Consider the following 25,146-nt stretch of genomic DNA (forward strand, 5'->3'; position numbering starts at 1 on the left):
TCCAGGTCTAAGGTGAGATCAGGCTGTACAGGCAGGTACAGCCATACTAACTAGTAATTCATAAAATCTGGGTACTCAATACATGTTTATAAAATAAGTCCTAAGGGCCAGGCATGGGGGCTCTCGCCTGTAATCCCAAAACTCTGGGAGGCCAAGGCAGGTGGATTACCTGAGGTCAGGAGTTCGAGACCAGCCTGGCCAACATGGTGAAACCCCATCTCTACTAAGTTACAAAAAATTAGCTGGGCGTGGTGGCAGACGCCTATAATCCCAGCTACTCCGGAGGCTGCGGCAGGAGAATCACTTGAACCCAGGAGGCGGAGATTGCAGTGACCGAGATCACACCATTGCACTCCAGCCTGGGCAACAAGAGCGAAACTCTTAAAATAAAAATAAAAATAAAATAAAATAAGTCATAAGATAAATGATCAAGTTAGTGTGAAAACAAGCATGCAAGTCAGTATGAGGTACAATCTGTGTTAAACAGTAGCATCCAGTGACAGAGGAACAAGGTGGCAGAAAAGATTATTAAACGTGTGACCGGAATATCAATTTCCACTCAGAAAAGGCTAAAAAACTGGCCTGTTTATCTCACAAGTATGTAGAGAGTAACAAAGGAAGAAAACATAAAACAACATTTGAGAATTGCCAAGACTTTATAATGAAAATGATCGATGTTTCCAACATTCCTACCAATTCTGAAGTCAGACGTAATCCTCCTCATTTCATTCATCAGATCTGTTCCAAGACTTTTTACATTCTCCAAATCGTCTTTCATAGAGTAAGACAGGTCCATAAGGTAGTAGAGGTCAATGGGATAGTCTTCAGCTCTCTTGAATTTTAATGTAAATGTCTGTGGCTCCCCTAATTAGACAAGAGATTAGAAAATGAAACTTGCCTGTTGGCAAACGAGAAGAAACAAATAAATGTGATTTACATGGTAAACACAATAAAATAAAACATGCTGTCATAATTTTTACAAAAACCTGGGAATTCCATAAGTAACTCAATGGGTATGAATTCAATTTCATTCAACAAATACTTAAAACACCAGGCCTTCAGGATGCAACGATAAAAAAAGACATTCCCAATCCACAGTGGACAAAACAGACAAAAAGTCAGTTTACAAGAGAAGGAAACAAATAGAACATCATAAATTAGTCTGGGGAGAGCAAGGCAGAACACGTGATAGGGTACAACTTTTTAGACACTGAAGTTGTGAACTCCATTCTGTGTGTAATGGGAAGCCACTCCCTGCAAGTGAATAACACGATCCAATTTTTACTTTAGAAAACCTGGCAGAAAGCTTTAAAAATAAATTACTGAGGCAAAGAGACTAGCTAATCTACAAAACAAACCCAGAGAGAGATGATGAAGGAGGAGAAGAGAGAGATGCAAGAGATGTTAATGTAATTTACTTAGGAAATACACGAGAAAGAAGGTTTGGATGAAAATGTAATTAAAATTTTAACTTGTAGTTTTCTCTATAAAAATTTCTAATAGGCAGTTGGAGAAATGGGTTTGGAGCTCAAGAAAAAAGTCTCTGTTGCTGCAGCATACAACTGGTTTTAAAGCCATGAGAGCAAAACTGACATTCAGGTGGACTACAAAAAGGGAGGGAGAAAAAAGACACAAAAAGAGGCCTGGAAGGCAAAGGTAAGAGACACAAGGAAAAACCGAGGAGCAGTATCACTGATCAAGGGGAGAGCATTTCAAAAAGTACAAAGTGTTACTTGGTACAGAAGTGTTTAAAAAAAAAAAGCCCTGACAAGGGTCCCCTGGGTCTGCAGGCTGAATGCGATGGTGGAGCTTTGCTAGAGCAGGATGAGGAGAGGGCTGACCTGGTTGAGGAAGGGCGCCGGGAGGGGAGGAAGGGCGCCGGGAGGGGAGGAAGGGCGCCGGGAGGGAAGTCAGGGGACAGGGCCACTCTACCATTCTCCTGACAAGAAGGTTGGAAACCAGAAAAGGGAGAAAGAGGGCTTGTCTTTTCCTTCATGTTTAGATGTGGGACTGACAGACATAATTACAAAAACCTTCACAGTTTAATAATACTAAACAAATGCAAAGGAAAAGAACAGGTTAAATTGTTGCTTTTATAATATATTACATAATTAGACCAGAGGATGAACACTTTCATTTTTAAAACTCACTAAAGCTAATTAATATTTTCTGAATCTTTAACAAAATTTACTTTGAACATAAGGCAACATTTAATATTATTCCAAGTATATATGTTTTACAATTGTTGTATCTGCAAAACTTTTCTAAAATTTAACCAATTCCACATTTTTGAGTGCCAGTCCACATGTAAAAACAAGCCTTCAACAGAAAATGGTCAGAGTTTGCATAAAGCTGGTGTCAAATGCTTCAAGTAAACACACAGGTATTCACAGAGTTGGGCTTCCATATTCCATACCTGATCTTAATCGCAAAACCAACTGCTGTGGTTGGATCTGAGTAATATCCTCTGGCTTGAGCTTCTCTGCTGTTCCTTTGCTACGGTTGGTTACATTTTTATTTTTCTTTATATCTTTGGAGCCTCTGGGATTTTCTATGTCATCTGGAGGGCAACCCTTCTTTTTTAAGGCTTCTAAATCATCACATCGTGCAGAAGTGGGCATTCCTTCCTGTAAAAATGTCTAAACGACATAAAATACAGGTATAAATGAAAAGTGTAATGGTCAAACCTTTTTACACAATGATTGCAAATAAGCAATTAAGTTGCAAAACATCAAATCACATCTACTGTACCTCAATTCTGGCTTCTTAACAAAATGCTCCCTTCATCCAAACTGTGGTAAGGGTTCTTGTTAAAAAACAATCATTTCCAAGAAAGTAATACCTTTCCCAGAACTGACCCAAGTGTACATAGTAAATGCTCTATCTTGTAATTCAGAGTATCAAAAACAATTTCTTTAGTGAAATCACTAATTAAGCATGGTTAATGGCTACTAATAATGTATACACATACACCCAAATATCAGATCATTTCTCCAAAATTTCCCTTTGAAAAGTCCTTACAAAGCCTCTCATGTGGCACTCTCCCCACCACAATATGCTGAACGACCCAATGTTTAGGGGAAACAGATGGGCTTAAAAGCATCTCAATTAATTATGGCATTTTTTAAAAGGAGAACACGAAATTTAGCACAGATTAAATAAGTATTCCCACAGGTTTGAAAAAACTTCAAGTATTAGCTATTACTGTAAATACGTTTTTTAAAATTTTTTAAAAAGCAAAATAGTAAGTATATGACAACGGTAAAGGTCCTAATGCCAGGTAAATTTCAAAAAAGGAAAAAAAGGCCCTAATGGCAGGAGAATAGATATTTGCAGCAGTAAAATTTCTAGTAATGACAAAGATTTTAAATGTGCTATACCTTAAACAACTTAGACACAAATAAAAATTTAATCAGATAACTGAAAAGTACCTTAGTGAATTCAAAAACACTGCTGTTAAAGATCTATATAAAGACTGTGAATAGAGGTGTTTCGTGAAATGTGAAAATGGGGAGGGGGATCAGTGACATTATATATGGTATTTATTTATCAAGTATCAATTTAATGGTGCTGTATAAAGTAATAGTAAGTGAAGATATTTAAATTTAAAGAACACAATGGTTTTTACAGGGATATTTAAGAGAAACATCACACTAATTAGAGTATTTATGTAATCAACAACTGGAGGGGAATACCAAAATCAGATAATTCAAAGCTGCACTACTTTCATTTATTAAACCTAAACTACTACCTACCAAAGCACAAGATCCTAGTGAATTACACATTTCTAAATACTAATCAATCCAGGAAACTTTACAATCATGACACCCAAATAAAATTTCACTGAATATATTCAGAAAGCCTTTAAAATTTTAAGAATTATGCTCCAAAGTTCAAAAGCCAAGATAATCCTCAACTACAGATAAACTATAGTCCCCATAAAACGGATATGTTAACAATAATAGCAGCTACCACTTTAGAACTTTTTAAGTGAAACTGCTTTAAGTTCATCAATTCTAATTATTGTAACAATAGATAAAGCGGTATTATCAGCCTCATTTTCAGATATGAAAACCGAGAGCTTCAGTTACATAAGCCTTGCCTGAGACAAACTCACAACACTCCTTATTTCCTCCACTGTTGCCAATGTAATCCCAACACACCAGTTTTTGGAAGTACCATTAGAAAATTTTTGAAAAAAAAAAACCAAAACTTCTAATTTTTTCTTTCATGTGGTCAAATCATACGACATATCTGACACTTGACCACTTAGGCGTACAAATACAGGTACTTGAAATTTGGACCCAAATGCCTGCATGAAAACACAATCAATAACCCCTTGACCTTCTGATATTAGTTATTCAGTCTGTGAATAAATTATACAACCTCAAAATGACTTCTCCTTACCATCTCTTTTGATTTATTCATTCATTCATTCATTGACTCATTGAATGTTTAGTAGGCTTTGTGGAAGGTACCGTATTAGCAAAAGCACAGAGATGACAAAAGTGAATAAAATCCAAACCCTAATTGACCTCAATGAGCTTATATTGGGATGCAAATCAATTCTAGTAGTTTTAACTCAAATATAATTAGGAAGGTTAATTCATACCTCCCCATCAAAAAGGGGGAAATCTAAAACAGTCAAACTAAATGACTAGGATTTTTTTGAAGGTTCTCCAGTAAAAATACAATACTTGCCACAAAGATGAGCTACGAATATATGTATTTTAAAACTGTTTAGTAGCCACACTAAAAAAAGAAAAAGAGAACATTAATTTTAACAGGTATAACATTATTTTTAAATATACAAAAATTATCATTTCACCATTATTATTTATTTAATACTAAGTCTTTGAAATCGTGTATATCTTTGAAGCTCAGAGCAATTCTAATCTGTATGAAAGTGCTCGATAGCCACATATGCCTAGTGGCTGCTGTGTTGAACCACATAGCTCCAGACCATTAGGTTATTCAATAAGTATTGATTTACACAAAAATTAATATGTGCTTCCCAAGGATATAGCACTGAGTCACACTAAATGACCAGAGAAGAAATGGAAAGGACTTGAGCAACCTTACTTACTGAATTTGTGCACCACCCACAATTTGGCCCTGCTTGTATACATTCTCCACATGATTTGGCATTTGCTTTTAAACATCTATTTTCATCTGTCAGAAAGAAGAAAGAACATTTTATGTAAAGTGTCAGAGAGAAAATAATGAAAAATCAAAATCACAATGACAATGCAATATATATGTTAAATATAAATACTATCACGTAGTTACCATCTAAACTAGACCTTCCCCAAAGACAGCAGGATTTTTTAAATTTAATTTTTAACTTTTGTGGGTAAATAGTAGGTGTACACATGTATGGAGTACATGAGATATTTTGATACAGGCATACAATGCGTAACAGTCATATAGTGGTAAACGGGGTGTTCATCCTCTCAAGGCTTTATCATTTGTGTTACAAAGAATCCAATTATACTCTTTTAGTTACTTTAAAATATACAACTATATTATTATTGACTACAGTCACCCTGTTGTGCTACCAAATACTAGGTCACTCATTCTTTCTATTTTTTTGTAACCAGTAACACTCTAGACTTCCCCATCCTCTCACTACCCTTCCCAGCCTCTGGTAACCATCCTTCTACTATCTTCATGAGTTCAATTGTTTTAATTTTTAGCTCCCACAAACCAGTGAGAACAATGCGAAATTTAAGACCATGATTTTTGATCACCTTGACACTGAAAGCCACAGAGAGACATAAGTTATCTTCCTTGTCTTCTATATCAAAGACAACATTCTTTTTTTCAAAGGCATAATTCAGAATTTATCATTCTTGATTGTCATAAATCTCATGAGTTTTCTTACAACTGGGTAAAGCATTATTTCTTTATTTAACTCATACTACCATACCCACAAGAATCTTCAGGGCTTTCCCTTTGCTTTCAGTATGTTAAATAACTGAAAAGTCCATATTCATCTAATCCATAATCCCAGAATTTCTCAGGCCCTATGTTCAAAGTATGTTTTAGGTTTCTTTGCATCCACCTAAGGAAGAGTATGCCTTCTACATGGTAAGCACTAATACAGACTGTCTCCAATGTATCTTTTCTGATTATAAACCCAGCACATGCTTCTTACAGAAAATCTGGAAAACACATAAAAGCATAAAGAAAAAACTAAAACTCACTGAATCTGTTAACTAAGAGAGGACTGTTGCTAACATTTTTGCCTATTTCTTTCCAGTCTTTTTCCTATGCAGATAAATAGCAAGGGGAAGCAAGCATATATATATATAAAAATAGATGTATTATTTACATGAAACTGAGGATACACTTTATATATACAGTTGTACAGTTTTGTATACTGTTTTTTATACCTTATCCTAAGTGCTTTATTCTTATTACAAATTCTTTTTAAAAAGAATTAAAAAGCTTTTAATGATTATGTAATATTTCAATATGAGTGTACTCTATTTAATGCTGGATAAATTTAGATTGTTTCCAAATGTAAGTGTGCACAGTTCACACATGATTGCTCACATGCACACATAAATACCCCAAGTACACATATACACATACTGTACTACATGCATATACACATGCTGATGACCAGTCTTATATATAAACCTTAGTACCCATCTATTTCCTTTTCAAACATCCCAAAAGAATAACTAACTACTAAGTTGAAGAGTATATTAACACTTCTAAAATTCTCTATACACACTAATTTCTACCCAAAAGTAATATGCAGTTGACCCTCTGTATCTGTGGTTTCCAAATCAGTGGATTCAAGCAACCACAGATCAAAAATGTTTGGGGGAAAAAAGTGTCTGTACTGAACATGTACAGACTTTTCTTCATGTCATTATTCCCTAAACAATACAGTACAAAAGCTATTTACATAGTATTTACATTGTATTAGGTATTATAGGTAATCTAGAGAAGATTTAAAGTATACAGGAGGATATGTGTAGGGTATATGCAAATATCATGCCATTTTATATCAGGGTCAATGAGCATTTGTGGATTTTGGTATCTGAAGGAGGTCCTGGAACCAATTCCCCATGGATACCATAGGGCAACCCTACTAATATAAGCTCCCACAAAATGGCAGTGTACAAATACCATTTTATCACATTCCTAAGAAAACAAAGTGCTTTAATATTCAAAAACTGTTGCTCATTTAATAAGTGTAAAATAGAATATCAATTCAGTGGTCAAGCCTACCAATTTCAGGTTTTACATTGTTTCATATTTTTACTAACCATGTCTTTTATATGTCTTTTGCAAATTTTTTTATGTTCCTCAGTTTTTACTGGATTTCTACACACATTAATGAAGTTGAACCTTTGTTTAGTTTCTCATCTTGTTTACAGTGTTCTGACAGAATTTTTTTGCTATTGTTGATTTTATGTAATTTAAATGTATCGATACTTTTACGGTCTCCTGCTTCATTTTTACTACCTTCCAATCCTGATCTCAAACTGCTCTATGCAGTGTAGTTTTTCAAGATTTAGACGAGAGAACTGGATATCCATTATTCCAGATGTGGAGCCACATCTTTACAGAAGTGTTAAATACATTTTCAGCTTTATTTTCACTGCTCTCCTAGATGATGCCAACATTTTGCAAGACTTTTTTATCAAAGAGTGAGAATGTCTTCTAGAAAGTCTTTGTAGATAATAATGGATAGTTCATAATCCTCCATTCTATACATCTACTTCATTTGCTTCTAAATATACTACTTGCCTTTGCCTTCTGTTCACTTACACACTCTCGTGTTCTCAGAAGATTTTCCTGCAGTGTGTTCAACCCCTAGCATTTTAGTACTTCACCAGCCAACCTGTTTCCCATCATCCCGGGTGACAGGGGTGAGGGGAGCCTGACCATGAAGGATCTTGACCTTTCTCTGAGTGAGAGGGATAACTGCAGGGCTTCCAGAAGGAGCAGCATGATTATGACTTAGGTTCTCACATGAACCTAACTGGTCAAAAAGCAATACAAGATACAGAAATGAAAGGACAACTAAGAAAACTTTTTGTTTTTACCTGTTTGACCAAACACACAGCAAATTGAACTGACCAGTCCAATCCAGAAAATCAGTTGTAAATTCATCTGAAATGTAAAATGTGCCTTGTATTAATTAGAAAGAAGTAAAATGAAAAATGCATTAAATAGAAAGTATTCCCCCACTGTACTTTCTATTGCTTTTATAAACATGTTGTCTCTCAAACCATTTCACTCCAGCCCCTCTCCACAGACCCTCACCCATCTCCCTCCCTAGCTGGTTCCCTCACCTTGCACCTACACTGCGAAAATAGCTTCCATACCAGAGCCCCAGAATCCATTCGTGCCTTTCTCTAAAGCAAACTAAATATATTTTAACATTTAATTAACAGGGCTCAAAAAAGAAAAAAAATCAGTGTTAGGTATTCCTCAACACCATAAAAGCTACCAACAGTACTCAGTTCACGGAATCTCTATCTCCATTATCTCCTGCAACTCCCAGGGGCCCAGACCGGCATATCCAGATGTCTCAGTTACCTCAATGCTGAACATTCATTTTCAAAAACCTGATCAAGTCATCCCCCTGCTAACAATGCGCTTCAGTTTTTATTTCTCTTCAAGCTAAGGCCAACATCCTGTATAAGGTTCCAAATAGATTTTTGAGTTTGTTTTCCTATTATCTCTCTTTTTTAAGAAAATCAACTTCTGCCAGGAGCGGTGGCTCACACCTGGAATCCCAGCACTTAGGGAGGCTGAAGCAGGCAGATCACCTGAGGTCAGGAGTTTGAGACCAACCCGGCCAACATGGAGAAACCCCCGCTCTACTAAAAACTAGCCAGGCCTGGTGGTGGGTGCCTGCAGTCCCAGCTACTCGGGAGGCTGAGGCAGGAGAATCACTTGAACCTGGGAGGCAAAGGTTTCAGTGAGCCAAAATCGTGCCACTGCACTCCAGCCTGGGTGAGAGCAGGACTTCATCTCAAAAAAAAAAGAAAAAGAGAAAGAAAAAGAAAGACAGAAAAGAAAAGAAGAGAAAATCAACTTCTATGCATGCAATTAGTAAAATATTCAGTTTCAACTTCCTAGAGTGTCCAAAACCCCCACCTCTCCCCCATTAAAACAAGGACGGCATAAGACAAACTGAAAAAGTCTCGTCTTCTAGAACCTCTAACAAAAAAATTAGATAATATTCTATATATTAAATACAACTACCCCAATCTCCTACCATTAGGGGGGTGTGGGGGTGTGTGTGTGTGTGTGTGTATATATATATATATATATATACACATATAAAACTATTTTCTTGGAATCAAAGCTTTCACGACGATATGAATCTATATCTTTGATTGGTCAAAGATGGCTATGGCCACTGGTTGCTCACTTGATCCCTTAACTACTTAATGCTCTTGGACTAGCAGCCAATCTAATAATTATAATAAATATCGGTCCCTTCACAAGAAGAAATACTCAAAAAAGCAAATTTATACAAAAAAAGTTTAGGTTTAATCATTATTGAAAAATGTAAATTAAAGCAACATAAGATGAACTAGCAAAAACGGAAAGTTTTTTAACCCAACAAACCTATAGCAGATGGCTGCGAGAAACCAACTGGTAGCTCTGTGAACTGATACAACTTTTTGGGAAATAATTTGACAATTTATACCAAAAACCATAAAGAAAATTTCTACCCTCTAATAATCCAGTTACTCGGAATTTACCCTAAGGAAATAATTAAATACATAAAAGGTGATACACACATACACACACATTCAGTATAGTACTCCAGTATATTCACAAGAGCAAAAATGTAAATATCCTATATCCAATAACAGGAAAATCCAACTGCATCAAGTTTATGGACTATTAGTCATTACAATAATAAAATGCAGCAACATTTAGAGTTATAGAGGGCCAGGCGCAGTGGCTCACGTCTGTAATCCCAGCACTTTGGGAGGCCAAGGCGGGTGGATCACGAGGTCCATCCTAGCCAACATAGTGAAACTCCGTCTCTATTAAAAATGCAAAAATTAGCTGGGCGTGGTGGCACACTCCTGTAATCCCAGCTTCTCAGGAGGCTGAGGCAGGAGAATCGCTTGGACCCCGGAGGCGGAGGTTGCAGTGAGCTGAGATCACGCCACTGTACTCTAGCCTGGCGAAAGAGCAAGACTCTGTCTCAAAAAAAAAAGAGTTACAAAATAATTTTGGATGTAAAGTACACAATAAGATGAGAAGAACCTGACTTCCTCAAGGCAGAAGAAAAAAGATGCGAGGAATATAAAAAAAAATACTAATAGTTTCATATAATCTGAAGAGTTACATGCACAATATAAAAACAATGAGGGTCATTTGTTTTTTAAACTGTTAAGAGTCTTCTTTCTACTTTCTTAAATGAAAACAACTGTAGCACAGTTTAACTGTGCAGTTCTTTTTCTTGATAAATTTCCTTTAATATGAAAAAAGTTCACTGAATTCCAAGTTAACACTGAATATTTCTTTTATAGACCTCCATCTTCAAGGGCTTACATTCCAGAATGTTATTCCCCTAGCTCAGACAGAATGCTTTAAGTTGTGCTCTGAGCACCCGAGAGAAAAGAGTTAAGAGTAACGTGAAAAGTAGGCCGGGCGCGGTGGCTCAAGCCTGTAATCCCAGCACTTTGGGAGGCCGAGACGGGCGGATCATGAGGTCAGGAGATTGAGACCATCCTGGCTGACACGGCCGTCTCTACTAAAAAATACAAAAAACTAGCCGGGCGAGGTGGCGGGCGCCTGTAGTCCCAGATACTCGGGAGGCTGAGGCAGGAGAATGGCGTGAACCCGGGATGTGGAGCTTGCAGTGAGCCGAGATCTGGCCACTGCACTCCAGCCTGGGCGGCAGAGCGAGACTCCGTCTCAAAAAAAAAAAAAAAAAAAAAAGAGTAACGTGAAAAGTCATCCACTTCTGCAATTGCGCTCAGCCCAGCAGGTTGTTACGCCTGAGCGTGCAGTTTTGCTTACGTATTGCTTGTGACTGTATCCAAGAGACCAGCAAAATCTCAGTGTCACAAAAGTGTGAAATGCCTACCAAATTCATCTTCCAAGGCCTGCCTAAAAGGTTTAATGTGTAATAAATCCATGAGACTATAATTCTAAGCAAGTCAAATAATGTTATCAATGATTCCAAAGCTATGACAACAGACACCTGGAACATTAAAAGTTCCTGAGGAAATGCATTACTGTGATGAATGAAGCATGCAGGCAGTTTCCACACAAAGGGAATGGAACAACTATTTGTTCCATATATGGACAGATACATGTTTCTTCAGGATACAACTCAGGCTGTTTAATGATCGCTAGAGACTGCTTTGAGAAATCTGTCAACATATCATACAATTCAGACAATCACCACTAAGATGAAGTTATTAGGTAACAAAAAATGATTCCTAATATTCAAAGCCACACTACTTTAAATGTCACTGTCCTTTTCCTTCTATAAACCTTGACAAGGCAAAAATCAACCATCTGAAACCCTCATACCTCCAGAAGAGCTCCAAACCCAGAAGCAGGCAAAACAAGGCTTCAGTGTTAAAGAACAGCTGAGAGAACAAGGCCAGCAGCTGGAAACAGTTTAAAGACAGATGTCAACGATCCTGCGACTGGCAGGGCACTGGCAAGAAATAGAGAGGCACTGCCATTGGCTAGTGATGTCTGTAGAAGGCCAGGCTTTCTCTCAAGGAAACGGAAAGGCTAGAGGATGAGGCCGATTAAGAACCCAGAAGACCTACAGGACCAGGAGGTAGAGCGGAGACCACAGTTAGAAGTGGCCTGAGAGAGGCAAGCCACAGAGACCTGGACAGGAAACGAGAGGCAGAGGGCCAGGGAGCCTCGCTTTCAACGCTGCTGGTCTCTCAACGCTGCTGGTCTTCCCTTCTACCGGTAGTGGATGCCCCCTGCACATGTGCGTGGAAGGGGAAGGAACAGGCACCCAAGTCCTATGCCACAAAGCCCCCAGGACAGCACTTTTCTAAGTTGGCCTAGGGAACAACCGCATTGGGTTTACCTGAATGCCCACCCTAGGCCTAAAATCCACAATCTCTGAGCATGGGGCCTGGACTCCAGGTGATTCTTATGCTGAGAAAAGGACCCAAAGGGGTTTCCTCCCAAGGGCATTCCATATGAAACAGAGTATGAGGGCATAACAGGGAAAGATGCCTTTCAGATGCTGGCCTAATTCTAATGCTTGTCTCCTCTTCACAGTCAAAGACCTAGAAACAGTTGTCTACACTGGTCTCCATTTCCTACCTACCTTCCCTCTCCTCAAGCCAGTACCTTCACGTGTCACTTAACGAAGAAAGAGCTCTGAGAAATGCGAAGGCAATTTCATCTTTGTGCAACCATCAGAGTGCACTTACACAAACCGGGATGGTGTGGTCTCCTACACACCCAGGCTCTACGGTATAGCCTATTGCCCCTGGGCTACACAACTGTCCTGAACACTACAGGCAACTAGAATACTGCAGTAAGCATGTGTGTATCTACACTCAGCTAGACATAGAAAAACTACAGCAAAAGTATGGTACAAAAGATTCTAAAATTGATACACCGCTATTACCATTAATAGAGCTTGCAGGACTGGAAGCTGCTCTGGGTGGGTGGCTGGGTGGGTGGGTGAGTGAGTGAGTGGGGCAAGTGAGTACACTGCACAGAACACTCACTGAACAGGACATCACTGATATTACTATACACGGTACTGTGGACACAAACACACACGCTACATTAGCATAGGCCTGCACAGCGGCATGGGTCAGGATCATCAATGTCGCTGTCCTGCACCTACATATCCTGTCTCCAATGACACATGGAGCTGTCATCTCCTAAAAGGTCTCCCTCTTCGGGACTACTTCCTGAAGGACCTGGACCTGCCTGAGGCTGTTTTAACTTTTTTTATATAAGGAGAAATACTCTCTCAAATAACAACAGGCTGGTGGTGGTGGCTCACGCCTGTAATCTCAGCACTTTGGGAGGCCAAGATGGGCAGATCACAAAGTCAAGAAATCGAGACCATTCTGGCCAACATGGTGAAACCCCGTCTCTACAAAAAATACAAAAATTAGCTGGGTGTGATGGCGCACACCTGTAGTCCCAGCTACTCAAGAGGCTGAGGCAGGAGGATCGCTTGAACCCAGGAGACGGATGTTACAGCGAGCCGAGATTGTGCCACTGCACTCTAGCCTGGCGACAGAGCTAGACTCCATCTTTAAAAAACACAAAAAACAATACAGTGCAGTAAATATATAAAGCAGTAACACAGCTGTTTATTATCAAGTATGATGCACTGTAATTTACATGCTATACTTTTACATGACTGGCAGCATAGTCGATTTGTTTACATCAGCATCACCACAAACATGTGAGAAATGTGTTGTACTACGACACCACATTACTAGGCAAGAGGTGTTTTTCAGCTCCGTTATAATCTTTTAGGACCACTGCCGTGTATGTGGTCCATCATTGACCAAAACGTCATTATGTGGCACATAACTGTATAACTGATGTCCATGCCCAACCATATATGTGAAACTACTCTTGCAAAAGAACTCTTTCCAGGCCTTACCTTACTCTGCATTCATTCATTCATCATTCATTCATTCATTCACATGTTTTTTGACTCACTACAATATGTACCTGAAGAAGTATTATCAGTTTACTACCAAAGAATTTACACAAAGCAACATGTAAGACTATTCACCATGCTTTAACATACTCTACTCCCTTGAACTCTACTGGTTTCCCCCGCCTTTCTGGAGGTTCCTCTTCAGGCAGCTGTGTCAGGTTTTGAGCCATATCAGGAAATACAAGACTCACTGTTTCAAGGAACTTTCAGTTCAAGGACAAAAATACAAATTATTATGATATGATGGTTTCAGTAATAAACAGGGACGCAGTGCACTGAGAACACTGAAATCTGCCTGGACAAGTTCAGAGGCGTCAGGGACATGGCAGTGTTTCAGTTAGACTTGAAGGCACACAGGAGACGGGTGTGGAGAAAAGTGGAGAGAAAATATTCCAGGCAAAAGGTGTGCACATGCAAAGCCATGCAGTCCCAAGGCGAAACTCCTTCTTAATCTTATTTCTAAGCATATGCATTTGGGCAGCTCCCTGCAACCCAAAATTGGAACTGTCTCACTTTTTCTCTCTTTATAGAAAAAAAGACTAGAAAAACGTATGTTTTTGTAGCTATATCTTGTTGGTGGAATGAGCTATTATCTTCTCCTTGTAATTTTCTATTGTAAGTATAAATTATATTATATTAAAATCTTAAAATATCAAAAAGGCCAAAGGGAATTTTGAAATATTTCTGAGACTTATGAGTTAGAAATAACAGGAACGAAGACCAAGCAGGCAGGAGGAGCTACGTTACAGAGAGCCAAATACCATCCATGCTAAAAGAGTTTGGATTCCATTCTATAAATAGGAGGGGAACCGAAAAAATTTGGGCAGGCTAGTAACACGTCTACATATACATGGCAGAAACTCAGTGGAGAAAAGGATAGGGGGCAAGACAGGAGTTGGAAGACAAATACAGAATTTACTGTAAAGGTTCAAGTGAGAGATGACAAATGTCTAAATTCAGATAACAGCAACAAGAAGACAAACAATGATTAGAAGGCAGCTATGAGGGATCTGCTGTTTACTTGGAGAAGAAAGGATGGGAGAAATAAAGGAATTTAGAATAATCGTCACTTTTAAATAAAGAAGATGTAGGAGGGAGAATGGGGTTAGGGGAGAAAATGAGGTTTACTGTGAAATCTAGGGAAGATGCCTATTGGGAAGCTAGGACATGAGTATGGATCTCAGGAGATAAGTCAAGATTTAGAGACACAGACATCAGAGTTGTCATAACCTAGGTGCTAACTGAACTTATGAACATGGATGCGATTGGGATGAAAAGAATACTTACGAAGAAAGGAGAGCTGGGGGCAAACTTGAAGAGGTGAAGACACAAGAAAGAGAAAACGTAAGTGATGAAGCCAGACCTCCTTGGAGCAAAGAGGGATGGCATCTGGAGCCCAAGGGGATGGATCACCCTAAACAGAGACATGGTGCCTTTCTTCTAAGGCAGAGCAGGAGGTGAGAAAGCAGAGTTCATTCATGTATGACTGTTTTTTTCTGAAATAGGAAGAACAACTCCTAGGAAAAAAGGTAGGGCTTAGGGGTTGCAGAAAATTAGGAAAACACAATAGCATTACAGTGAGAGCCTGCAATGGTGAAAGCCCACCAGGTATTGGACACCCTAATTTATACAGGCATATTTGTAACACTCATTTCACTTCTATCTGCTAACATGTCTTCCCTGATGGATTCTAGGCTCCAAGAAAATAGGGCCTGGGTGTATCTTATTTATAGCTATCACAACTAGAAATACTTGGCACAAAGTCTATGCTCAAAAACTCTGCTGTTAGGCATGGTGGCTCATGCCTGCAATCTCAGCACTTTGAGCGGCTGAGGTAAGAGGACTGCCTGAGGCAGGAGTTCAAGACTAGCCTGGGTTACACAGCGAGACCCTGTCTCTCTTTTTTTTTTTGGGGGGGGGGACAGGATCTTGCTGTGCCGCCTAGGCTGGAATGCAGCGGTGTGGTGTGATCACATCTCACTGCAGCCTCAACCTCCTGGGCTCAGGCAATCCTCCCACCTCAGCCTCCCAAGTAACTGGGACTACAGGTATGAGCCACCATGCCCAGCTAAAGATCCTGGCTCTATAAGAAAATAAATTAGCCTGGGCAACACAGCAAAACTTGGTGGGGGTGGGGACCAGGGGAGAGGGCCATGAGTCCCGGAGTGGAAGCTGCAGTAAGCTATGATCACACCACTGCACTCCAGGCTGGGCAATGGAGTGAGACCCTGTCTCAAAAGATTTTAAAAGGTAAAAATATATTTGCTGAACTATACTGAATTGTGTGACAGTTTTCTCTGACATTACTCAGAAGAATGTCTCAGAATTACTTAATGTGCAGAACTTCTCTAAACAGAAAAGTGTTACTATAGATATCCAAATGACAATTTAAATTTTCAATTACTTTAAATATATAAGCCAACTTAAAGATAGATATAAAATGTCTCATGCTCATGGCTCTTATACATTATGAAACCAAAATTAACTTCCAAGTACATAGACGCTGAAGTTATATTAACTGGGTTATAAGATGGTCAACCAGATAAACTAAATGTTTATTATTAACATGAAAGTACAATTTGTTTTCAATTCTTGTAGAAATGCCCAAATCTCTGAGAATACCTCCCATGGTCCCTCAGACTCCAATTTGGAATCACTAAATTTACTTCCTGGTTTGCAGGGCAGGTGCAAGAGGAAAGGTAGGGGTGGGGGGCAAAGAAGGTGCAGTGCTAACAAAAAGTTAACAAATAAGAGGAAAAAGTCAAAAGACCAGACATCACACCAGGGAGGTGAGAGGAGAGGGGACCACGGAAACAAGGAAGTGAAAAGAGCTGGAACCTAAGACAGTTAAGAATTTACAATTTCAAAGACAGGCAGTCTTGTGGGGAGGGGGAAAGCCTGTATTAAAAATACAGTACTAGGTCACTGTTTTAGCTAGGGTTCTGCCAAAGCAGAGCCTGGGACCAGAACTTGCGTGCAGGCAGTTTACTGGAAGGTGACCCCAGGAAAAGAGAGAGACACTTTGAACATGGTGAACCAAGAAAAAGAGAAAAAGCCAATACAAAGATACTATCTTTAACATACTGAGTACCTGAGGACTTGATCTTGTGGAAAACTTTTGAGAAGTACTTAGAAAGTCTGTCCAATGAAAGTCAACAGGGAAATGTATCAACTCCAGTTGCACAGGTAAGGTCGCCTCAAGGGGCATTAACTCCCCTAACACTTCTAAGAACTACAGTGCACGTGCCCAGGGACAGAGAAGAGGGAACAGACAACAAGGAACAGACAACAAAGCTGGTTAGAGGAGTCACAGGGTTAAGCAAAAGAGAGGCACCTGAAGCAGCATGCAGTCAGCCAGGAGTGAGCCACAGACTGTTCCCAGCAGCACCAGCTGGAATCAGAGCGGAAGCCAAGAGGATGAAAGACACACGAGGTTTCCAGTACAGTGGCCAATGGCCACTAAAGTTTAGAGACAAGAAAACTGCTAGACCAGAGTTCAGGGAAGGCCTGGGAGCCACAGTCCCCACTCACTAGCACTGCTGCCAGCCAGCTGGGCCTGGGCTGCAGAGCAGGTAAGCTCGAAAGCTGGGCCAAAGCCCTTGTGTGGGCGCGGTGTGGACCTTGGTCTGTAAGGGGGCGTCCACGTGGCAGCAGCCGTGATCATGGGGGCCCTGGGCTCAGGCAACAGCACTAGTTGTCAAACACTGTGAAGCACCTCTCCAGTGGAGACCTGCTCTGGGACAGCATGCTGCGGGGCACAGAAATTGATGTGTTAGCTAACGCTTTCATTGACCAAAGGAAACTCATCCCAGATGATGTCATGATTCGGCTGGCCCTACATGAGCTGAAAAATCTCACCTAGTATAGCTAGCTGTTGGAAGGTTTTCCAAGGGCACTTCCACAGGCAGAAGCCCTAGATAGAGCTTCTTAGACAGACACAGTGATTAGCCCAAATGTGCCCTTTGAGGTCATTAAACAATGCCTTACTGCTCACTAGATTCATCCTGCCAGTGGCCGAGTCTACAACATTGAATTCAACCTTCCCAAAACTGTGGGCACTGATGATGTGACTGGGGATCCTCTCACTCAGTGTGAGGATGATAAACCGGAGATGGTTATCAAAAGACTAAAGGCTTATGAAGCCCAAACAAAGCCAGTCCTGGAATATTACCTAGCTCTTCTGCAAACTAAAGTTCCACAAAGAAGCCAGAAAGCTGCCATTACTTCATGAGGAGAAATGCATGTAACTAGCAAGATGAGGAAACCTCCTAGTCCTTGCATTTAAAAACTGCTTTTCCTAAGACTTCCAGTATGTATGAATTCTTTGAAAATTATATTACTCTTATTTCTACTGATTTTATTCTGGATACTGAGGATGTGCCAAACGAGTCAGATACTAAGATTAATCTTTTGAAATCATCTAGCGTGTTTTATCCAGTTACCTGCAAAACCATCAGAGATGTCTAAACTTTTAAAACACATTTGAGTAAAATTAAAAGAACAATTGGTAGTAATCTAACTTTTTGTTCATTAAGAATAAGTGGTTGATAAAATGTCCATATATTTTGGAAAGGTTTTAAAAAGTTCCATGTCATTTGGGGAAAATATCTCATCAGAAATTTCTGCATAGATTAATGCCAAAAAAGACATTTCTAGCATTGTGGAACATAGTGATACTACATAAAATTCCAGAAAAAAAGCAACTGGATTTACAGATTTGTTGTAAGATACAAATTCACTGCTGCCTTTACACTAATAAATGTATAAACTAACCATACATATATGCTGTATTTATTTTGTTAAACATACTTTCAATTTACTCAGAATTTTCAATTTGCTATAAAAATGTATCAATTAACATACAGAAAAATATTACTTTAAGATGACTTTTCTTTTGAAAATACATATGTATTGAGGGTTATAATTTTTGTGAGAAATTGACATTATAAGTTCCTGGATAAGCATCAAAGTTGAATGAATTTTCAACAAAATATAATTGAAATCTATGTTTTCAGATGTTACTCGGGTTAAGAAATGTACTTTAGGATCTACCTGCCAGTTTCTCTTTTTTATCCAAATATATGATCTGCCCTGATAAATAACAAGTTATTTTACCCCTCCTCCCAAAAATAAAAGAGAAAACCTATGGGATTACGTAAAGTAAGCATACTTTGTCATTAGTAAACAGATCAGGCATGCCTGGGGAATGTTCCCTTGGCATAAATAGCAATCAATCACAATTAGTAAACAAGGTGTGCCAATAAAAAGAATATACATGATAGGTTAACAAAGACCAAAAAAGTGAGTTTTCTGAAGGAGTTCTTCGTTCCTGATCAAAGAAATTGATACCTGCTAACATTCACTGCCACCTTATCTTAAGGGGAAAGAACTCTACTGGTTTCATCTGAGCAGGCATTTAAAAACTGGAATCTAAAGTGATTGCTCAGTGGGGCAACAAGGATGGCTGCTGATGTACTGTGACCTGGTAGGAGAAGTGGGGCATATGAGAGAAGGAGGAAAAACCCAACTCTGTCTTCCACAGCATATTTGCTCTTACTTTACTTGGTGCGAAAGCAAATGAAACAAGTCCTTGTATAGCTGTTATTAATTGCCTTTAAAAATCTATCCTGTTTTTCTCCAGATACTTAAAACACAAGTGCCAGTAAGTGGTTCTCACGTATTTTTTAGGGGGGGAAATTTATTTTCCTTTTCTGCAGATATTTCAAAAAATTCATCAACCTTTCAAGACGAACCAATGTTTTTTAAAAGAATTATAGTAAAGACTTTTTTTTTTTTTAAGACAGTTTCACTTCTTGGTCGCCCAGGCTGGAGTGCGGTGGTGTGATCTTGGCTCACTGCAACCTCTGCCTCCTGGGTTCAAGCAATTCTCCTGCCTCAGCCTCCGAGTAGCTGTGATTACAGGCGTGTGCCACCACGGCTGGCTAACTTTTGTATTTTTAGTAGAGAAGGGGTTTTGTTATGTTGGCCAGGCTGGTCTCAAACTCCTGACCTCAAGCAATCCACCCACCTCTGCCTCCCAAAGTGCTGGGATTACAGTCATGAGGCACCGTGCCCGGCCCACTTCATTTTTTAAAGAACTTTTTATAATGCCTCATCTGAATGTTAATGTTAGGTGCTTTATAAAAAGGTTGTGGGTTATCATAACTTATGGGTTATCACTAGGTTATCAGGCATACATTAGTCTTTAGCTGAATAAACTGAAATTTCATTAAATAAAAAAAAGGAAGAAAACTGCTTGACCAAGGTATGAGAAGTATCATCTGCATGAACTCTTGAAGCCCTCAAATCATGGCAAGAACTGGGGAGGAAAGAAAGACTAAGCCAGGTGATTCACATATAGCCGTGTGTGTGTGTGTGTGTGTGTGTGTGTACACACACACACATATGTATGTTAAAACATATATAATAATCTTCATTTAAAAGGTTTCCTGTTTGGGGCATATGTAGCTTTTATACATCTACTAATGATATGTATGGTTGACTTGCCTTAAAAATTGTCATCTTCTAGAAATTTCTCCATGTTTTCTGTATCTAGCACAACGTCTTAATATTTAATAAATGAAGAAACTAACGATAAAAACAACTGGAGATACATTGAGGTATCAAAAAATAAAACACTGAACTTCACGACAGCTGACATTTGTGGCATCTACCATCGTACAACATTGTGTAGTGCAGAGTTATACTGGCAAATTAATCTGTGTCTCAGTTTCCTCACCTTTAAAATGGGGACAGTAGTATTTACCTTGTAGGGGTTTTGTGAAATTTAAATAAGTCGATAAGCATAAAACATTTAAAACAATGTCTGGCCAATTTTAAGTACCTGGGTGTTACTTGTTATGATTATTACCAAATGTTATAGGAGGCGCTCAATAACAACGTAATTGAATAAAGAAGTAACCACGGTTGAATGCTTTGCTTTTTTCAATTGTAATTATAACCAGAAAACTGACTGGATCCACTTTAGGGAAGACACAAGATATGAAAGAAAGGATAAAGTTTGAAAGTTAGAAGTAACACAACTACAGAAAATAGATTAATGTGGATTGTTATAGCCATTCATACACTGACATCCTCAACGTCAAAACCTTTTTGTACTCTTTACAGATTCCACATCCAAGTAGAATTCTATTTAATGTGCTTTCTAACAATCCGATTCCTGACAAATGTGTTCATAAAGTAATAAAAGCAGCAAAACCTTAAACGTTTTATACTAACATAGACAAAATACAAATACTCTGAACACTAATATCACAGAAACCCTTAAAAAAAGATTGAAGGGAGGTAATAACATACCTAATACGAATAGAAATAAGGAGGAACCTTTGAGGTTTGCTATGCTTTGAACGTGTCCCCAAGGTTCACATGTTGGAAACTTAATCCCTGAAGCAACAGTGATGAGAAGTGGGACCTTTAAGAGGTGAGTAGGTCACGAGGGCTCTGCTCTGCCACATGAATGGATTAATGCTATTACCAGAGGAGTGGGGAATGGGTTCCAGATAGAAGACCGAGTTTGGCCTCCTCCTCATCTCTCGCTCTCTTGCCCTTCCGTCTTCTACCATGGGATGATACAGCAGGAAGACACGAGATACCAACACCTTGATAATGGACTTCCCAGTCCCCAGAACCTTGACATAAATTACCCAGTCTGTGGCATTCTGTTATAGCACCACAAAGACTAAGACGAGGTTCTTACATCACGAGAAAGGAAACCCCCCTGAAAGGACTAGAATACGAATTCTGTTTCATTAATCAAACACAACTAGCAATATGATTCTGTTCAGGGACTGCTGCTCACTTTGGATTACTGAAAAAAAAAAAAAAAGACTGATTTCTCAATTGAGAGGGCCAGACTAGGTACAGGCAAGAAGAGCAGAATACACTAAGTTTTGATGATTTAAAGTAATTTGTAACAAAAAGTTATTTCATTTAGAACTTTGAAAAATTAGAATTTTATTTCAGCACCTTCAAATGGATATTATAATAATAATAAAATAATAGCATCTATCTCCTCCAGGTAACTCTATGAGGTGGAGAATAATAGTGTCTTTGTTTTACAGATGAGGAAACAAAAGCACAGCAAGATTAAACAACTTGCAATAGTGGAATCAAAAGTTGCACAGGTGGAATTGAAACCTGACCATCTGTATCCAGAAGCTATGACCTGACTTCATTAAACTATAATTTTTTGAAAGCCTACTTAATCACTACTTTAAAATAAAGAACATCTTTCTAGTGTTAGAACTGACTCAGAGCACAGAAATGGAAAGGGCTTATAATGTTCTATGAGTTTATTTCTTGGGCATTTGAACTTAATAGAGGCCAAGAAAAGTTATTTTAATTGCCATATTTCATAAGTACAGACAAAGGTTTTGTGTCTTGTTCCTATAAAAGCATTTCACCTTAAGGTCATTTTCTACCATATGCAATTTTATCTAAGGGGTCATAATTCATTCCCTGAACAATAAACAATCTTAAACACCATCCACAAATAATCTCATTTTAGTGCTTAACCGAAATATATGCAATTGTTTCTATTGTCAAAAATAGTGCATAATTGTTTTAATCTTCACTGTAAACAAATCTTTATCCATAAAAGTATGGTTTTAAATCATGTTCAAACTTTTAAATACACACTCATTATTTATTAACTGTTTTAAACAATTTTACAAATAATTCATTCGGCATTTCCTTTTAAATTTACAGATACAATGTTTAGAAACTTTATATGGACTATATTTGTAGAAATTAAACACTTACACTTTAGAAAGAAATTACCTTAAAAAATGTAACAAGTTCATTTCAGAGTTGAAAAATAAGCCACCTAAACACCAACTCAAATAAAAAGAATACACAAAGGATTTCACAAAATCTCAAATCTTTTCACCTTAACAGTAGAAAAGATTCTGATACCTATAGAGGTATATCATAAATGTCCTCTAAAAATTATAATAAAGTTGGATTCATCCCAAGTCTGTTCTACCATCATTATTTTCTGTATCTGCTTTTAAAAGGGGGGAAAATAGGTCAATAACAGATTTTAGCATTTAAAAATCAATCTACTCCAGAAAAAGAACACAGAGCCAAATTGAAAGACATGAGGTTCCTTCCACTTATCCCACATAGAGAGTAATAAAAACGGGAAAAACATGAATGGAAGAAACTGAGAAATCTTTCTGAATTCTGTACCATCTGAGAGGGTGACATGTGGAGAAAAGTTCCTCCCATGGAAAGGGCACCTTTCCCCTTACCGAAAGAACAATTAAAACTCAATATTTTTTTTCTTCCATTGGCAGGAAGAGGTGTGTTGGTGACTACAGAGGTGTTTATGGCCCAAGTATTAATAAGCTAGCATTAATGATTAACAAAACTTAGCAGAAAGAATAGAGAAGAAAAAAATAGGAGACATGAAAGAGAAGAGGCTAAGGAATCCCAGACAAAGATGTAACACCACATTTGAAGTCCTCTTCTCCTCTCCTTGACAAATAGAAAAGTAGTCTGAATTAGAAAACTGTCTAAACTGCACTACTCCTACCCAGAAGAAAAATGGCTTTTTAAAGAGCACTAACCCCTTCTCACATAATGATGTCAGCTTGGGCTAAGAAGCTCTAACAACAAAGGTTTGGCTGCTCCAAAGCTATAGGTTCACAAAACAATTTGAAATCTGAGAACAGCTCACAACAGGGCTAGATACCTCATGAAAATTATACAACAACAGATTGAAGATAAAATTCATCACTAGTGACTTTACCTACCTTCTCCAGGAAAATGAAATACGAAGATCTTTAGCAACACCCAATCTAGAAGTGCAACGGAAAGACAAAATAATGGATGTAGTACGCTTTGGCAAACAAAATGCCTAAAAGACAGTATATTGGGGATAAGGGGAGGTAAAGCCTGGAAACTTAACACCCAGGAAAGACTTCTACAGAACAAAAAGTGAAAGGGAGTCAGTGAAGAATCTTCTCTAAAAATAAGAGAAAATCTAGAACTCATTATGCTCTTCAAGAAAGTCAGAAAATCTCAAACAGATCTTGACAGTGATCAAAAAGTAAAACCACAAAAAGTAAAAGGAAGAAAATTTAGGCTGGAATCCTCTACAGAACTCCTAAACATGAAGAACAGAATCAACATAACAGGAAAATCACACAAAACTCAAATAATTCAAGCCAATTAGAAATGTCATCTAATGGTGATCTCATAAACAGACAACTGGTATAGCACCACCACCACCAGCCCCTCCCTGCCCTGAAAAAAAAAAAAAAAAAGCTTTATGTGAGAAATGGGAAAAAAATGAAGCATTTAATTCAAATGGGGGTAAAGGGGCACAAAATTAACTCAAGACTTCAGAGGATGAACTTAAAATAAAAGCAGAAAAAATACACTTTAAACAAAGCTATTAAGCCATAATATGAAGGGCTGATCCAAAATGAGCAAAAAACCTGTCTGAACTTAATTCTTCCCAGCTCCTCCTTCCACTCAAAAGGTAAGACATTATTACCTAGCAATTGATTGTTTTTCAAACCAGCTTAGTATTCTGTTCCTTCTTTTCAGTCTCTATGTCTGCGGACTTTTTTGCCTTTCCCTGTGAGGAGGAAAGAAGTTGGAAACGGTTTTGGTTGAGAAAGTTTACTCTGGGGCAAGTTTACAAAGATAATTGTGAGTGGAGCTAGCAAAAGAACCATCATGATCAATGATATCAATAAGCACCTGACAGCAAGACTTATTCCCCGTAATTTCAATTAAGGAGAATTATGTTCTCAAACTGCATAATTATATCCCCTTTTTAAGCAGATCATTCCAAAATGCTTCCTTGATTAAAACTAATTTTAACCACATCTTTTGTCACATCTTCCTCTCCATCCTGTCTGTGGTGGAGTGCATACAGTATTTTAAATATATGATAAATGTTTTAAAACCATGATAAACATAGGAAGAAAAGAGTTTCTCAATTTACTCATCAGTAAGCTGTAAATAGTATCTACCATAGAATTGTTGGAAAGATAAAATATGATCATTATATGAAAGCTTTTATCAGCAAATACCTTTCTAAGTGATCAACAGCTCATAATTTACTTGATTACCAAATTTGCTTCTTGTTCTCCAACTCATTAATCGTGGCCTTCTAAAACAAGAACCTCAGTGACTCTTTAACAAATGTTTCTCAATCTTTTTAATCCATGCTTCTTTAATAAGCATAAATCTTACTCCCTATTATACTTTTTGTAACATTTTTCTAATATAACATTATACTACCAAATATGCTTTTTCAAACTCCAATTTCCTCCTCCAATAATCAAACATGACCCCGTACCACCCCTTTAAAAGAAGCACTGAAATCATATGAAGAAAATCATACATAAACCATAAAATACTGTGCATAGGGGAAGAATAATCTACTATTCCTAACTTCATAAATTATGAAAGCTTAAGTTATTTACATATTCATTCAA

The 25,146-nt window shown here is 38.2% G+C and overlaps 1 protein-coding gene across 22 annotated transcripts in view; it reads right to left on the reverse strand.

Moving 5' to 3' along the window:
• Positions 1-25,146, reverse strand: part of ITGB1 (integrin subunit beta 1) — a 59,668-nt gene that overhangs the window by 28,882 nt on the left and 5,640 nt on the right. For 8 of the 22 annotated variants that reach the window (XR_012417575.1, XR_012417576.1, XR_012417573.1 and 5 more), the window contains exons 2-5: positions 8,067-8,133; positions 5,087-5,172; positions 2,417-2,639; positions 694-864 (exon numbers count right to left, since the gene is read on the reverse strand). Coding sequence is in view for 18 of the 22 variants with exons in the window: in XM_005564934.4 (XP_005564991.2) it covers positions 694-864; positions 2,417-2,639; positions 5,087-5,172; positions 8,067-8,133 (547 nt within the window). In the remaining 4 variants the exon portion in view is untranslated. Of the gene's footprint in view, positions 1-693; positions 865-2,416; positions 2,640-5,086; positions 5,173-8,066; positions 8,134-23,448; positions 23,494-24,194; positions 24,279-25,146 lie in introns of all 22 variants that reach the window. The other 14 variants (XM_074001372.1, XM_074001368.1, XM_074001366.1 and 11 more) reach the window with 2 other exon arrangements.

This window comes from Macaca fascicularis, chromosome 9 (genome assembly GCF_037993035.2).
Source record: "Macaca fascicularis isolate 582-1 chromosome 9, T2T-MFA8v1.1".
NCBI lineage: Eukaryota > Metazoa > Chordata > Mammalia > Primates > Cercopithecidae > Macaca > Macaca fascicularis.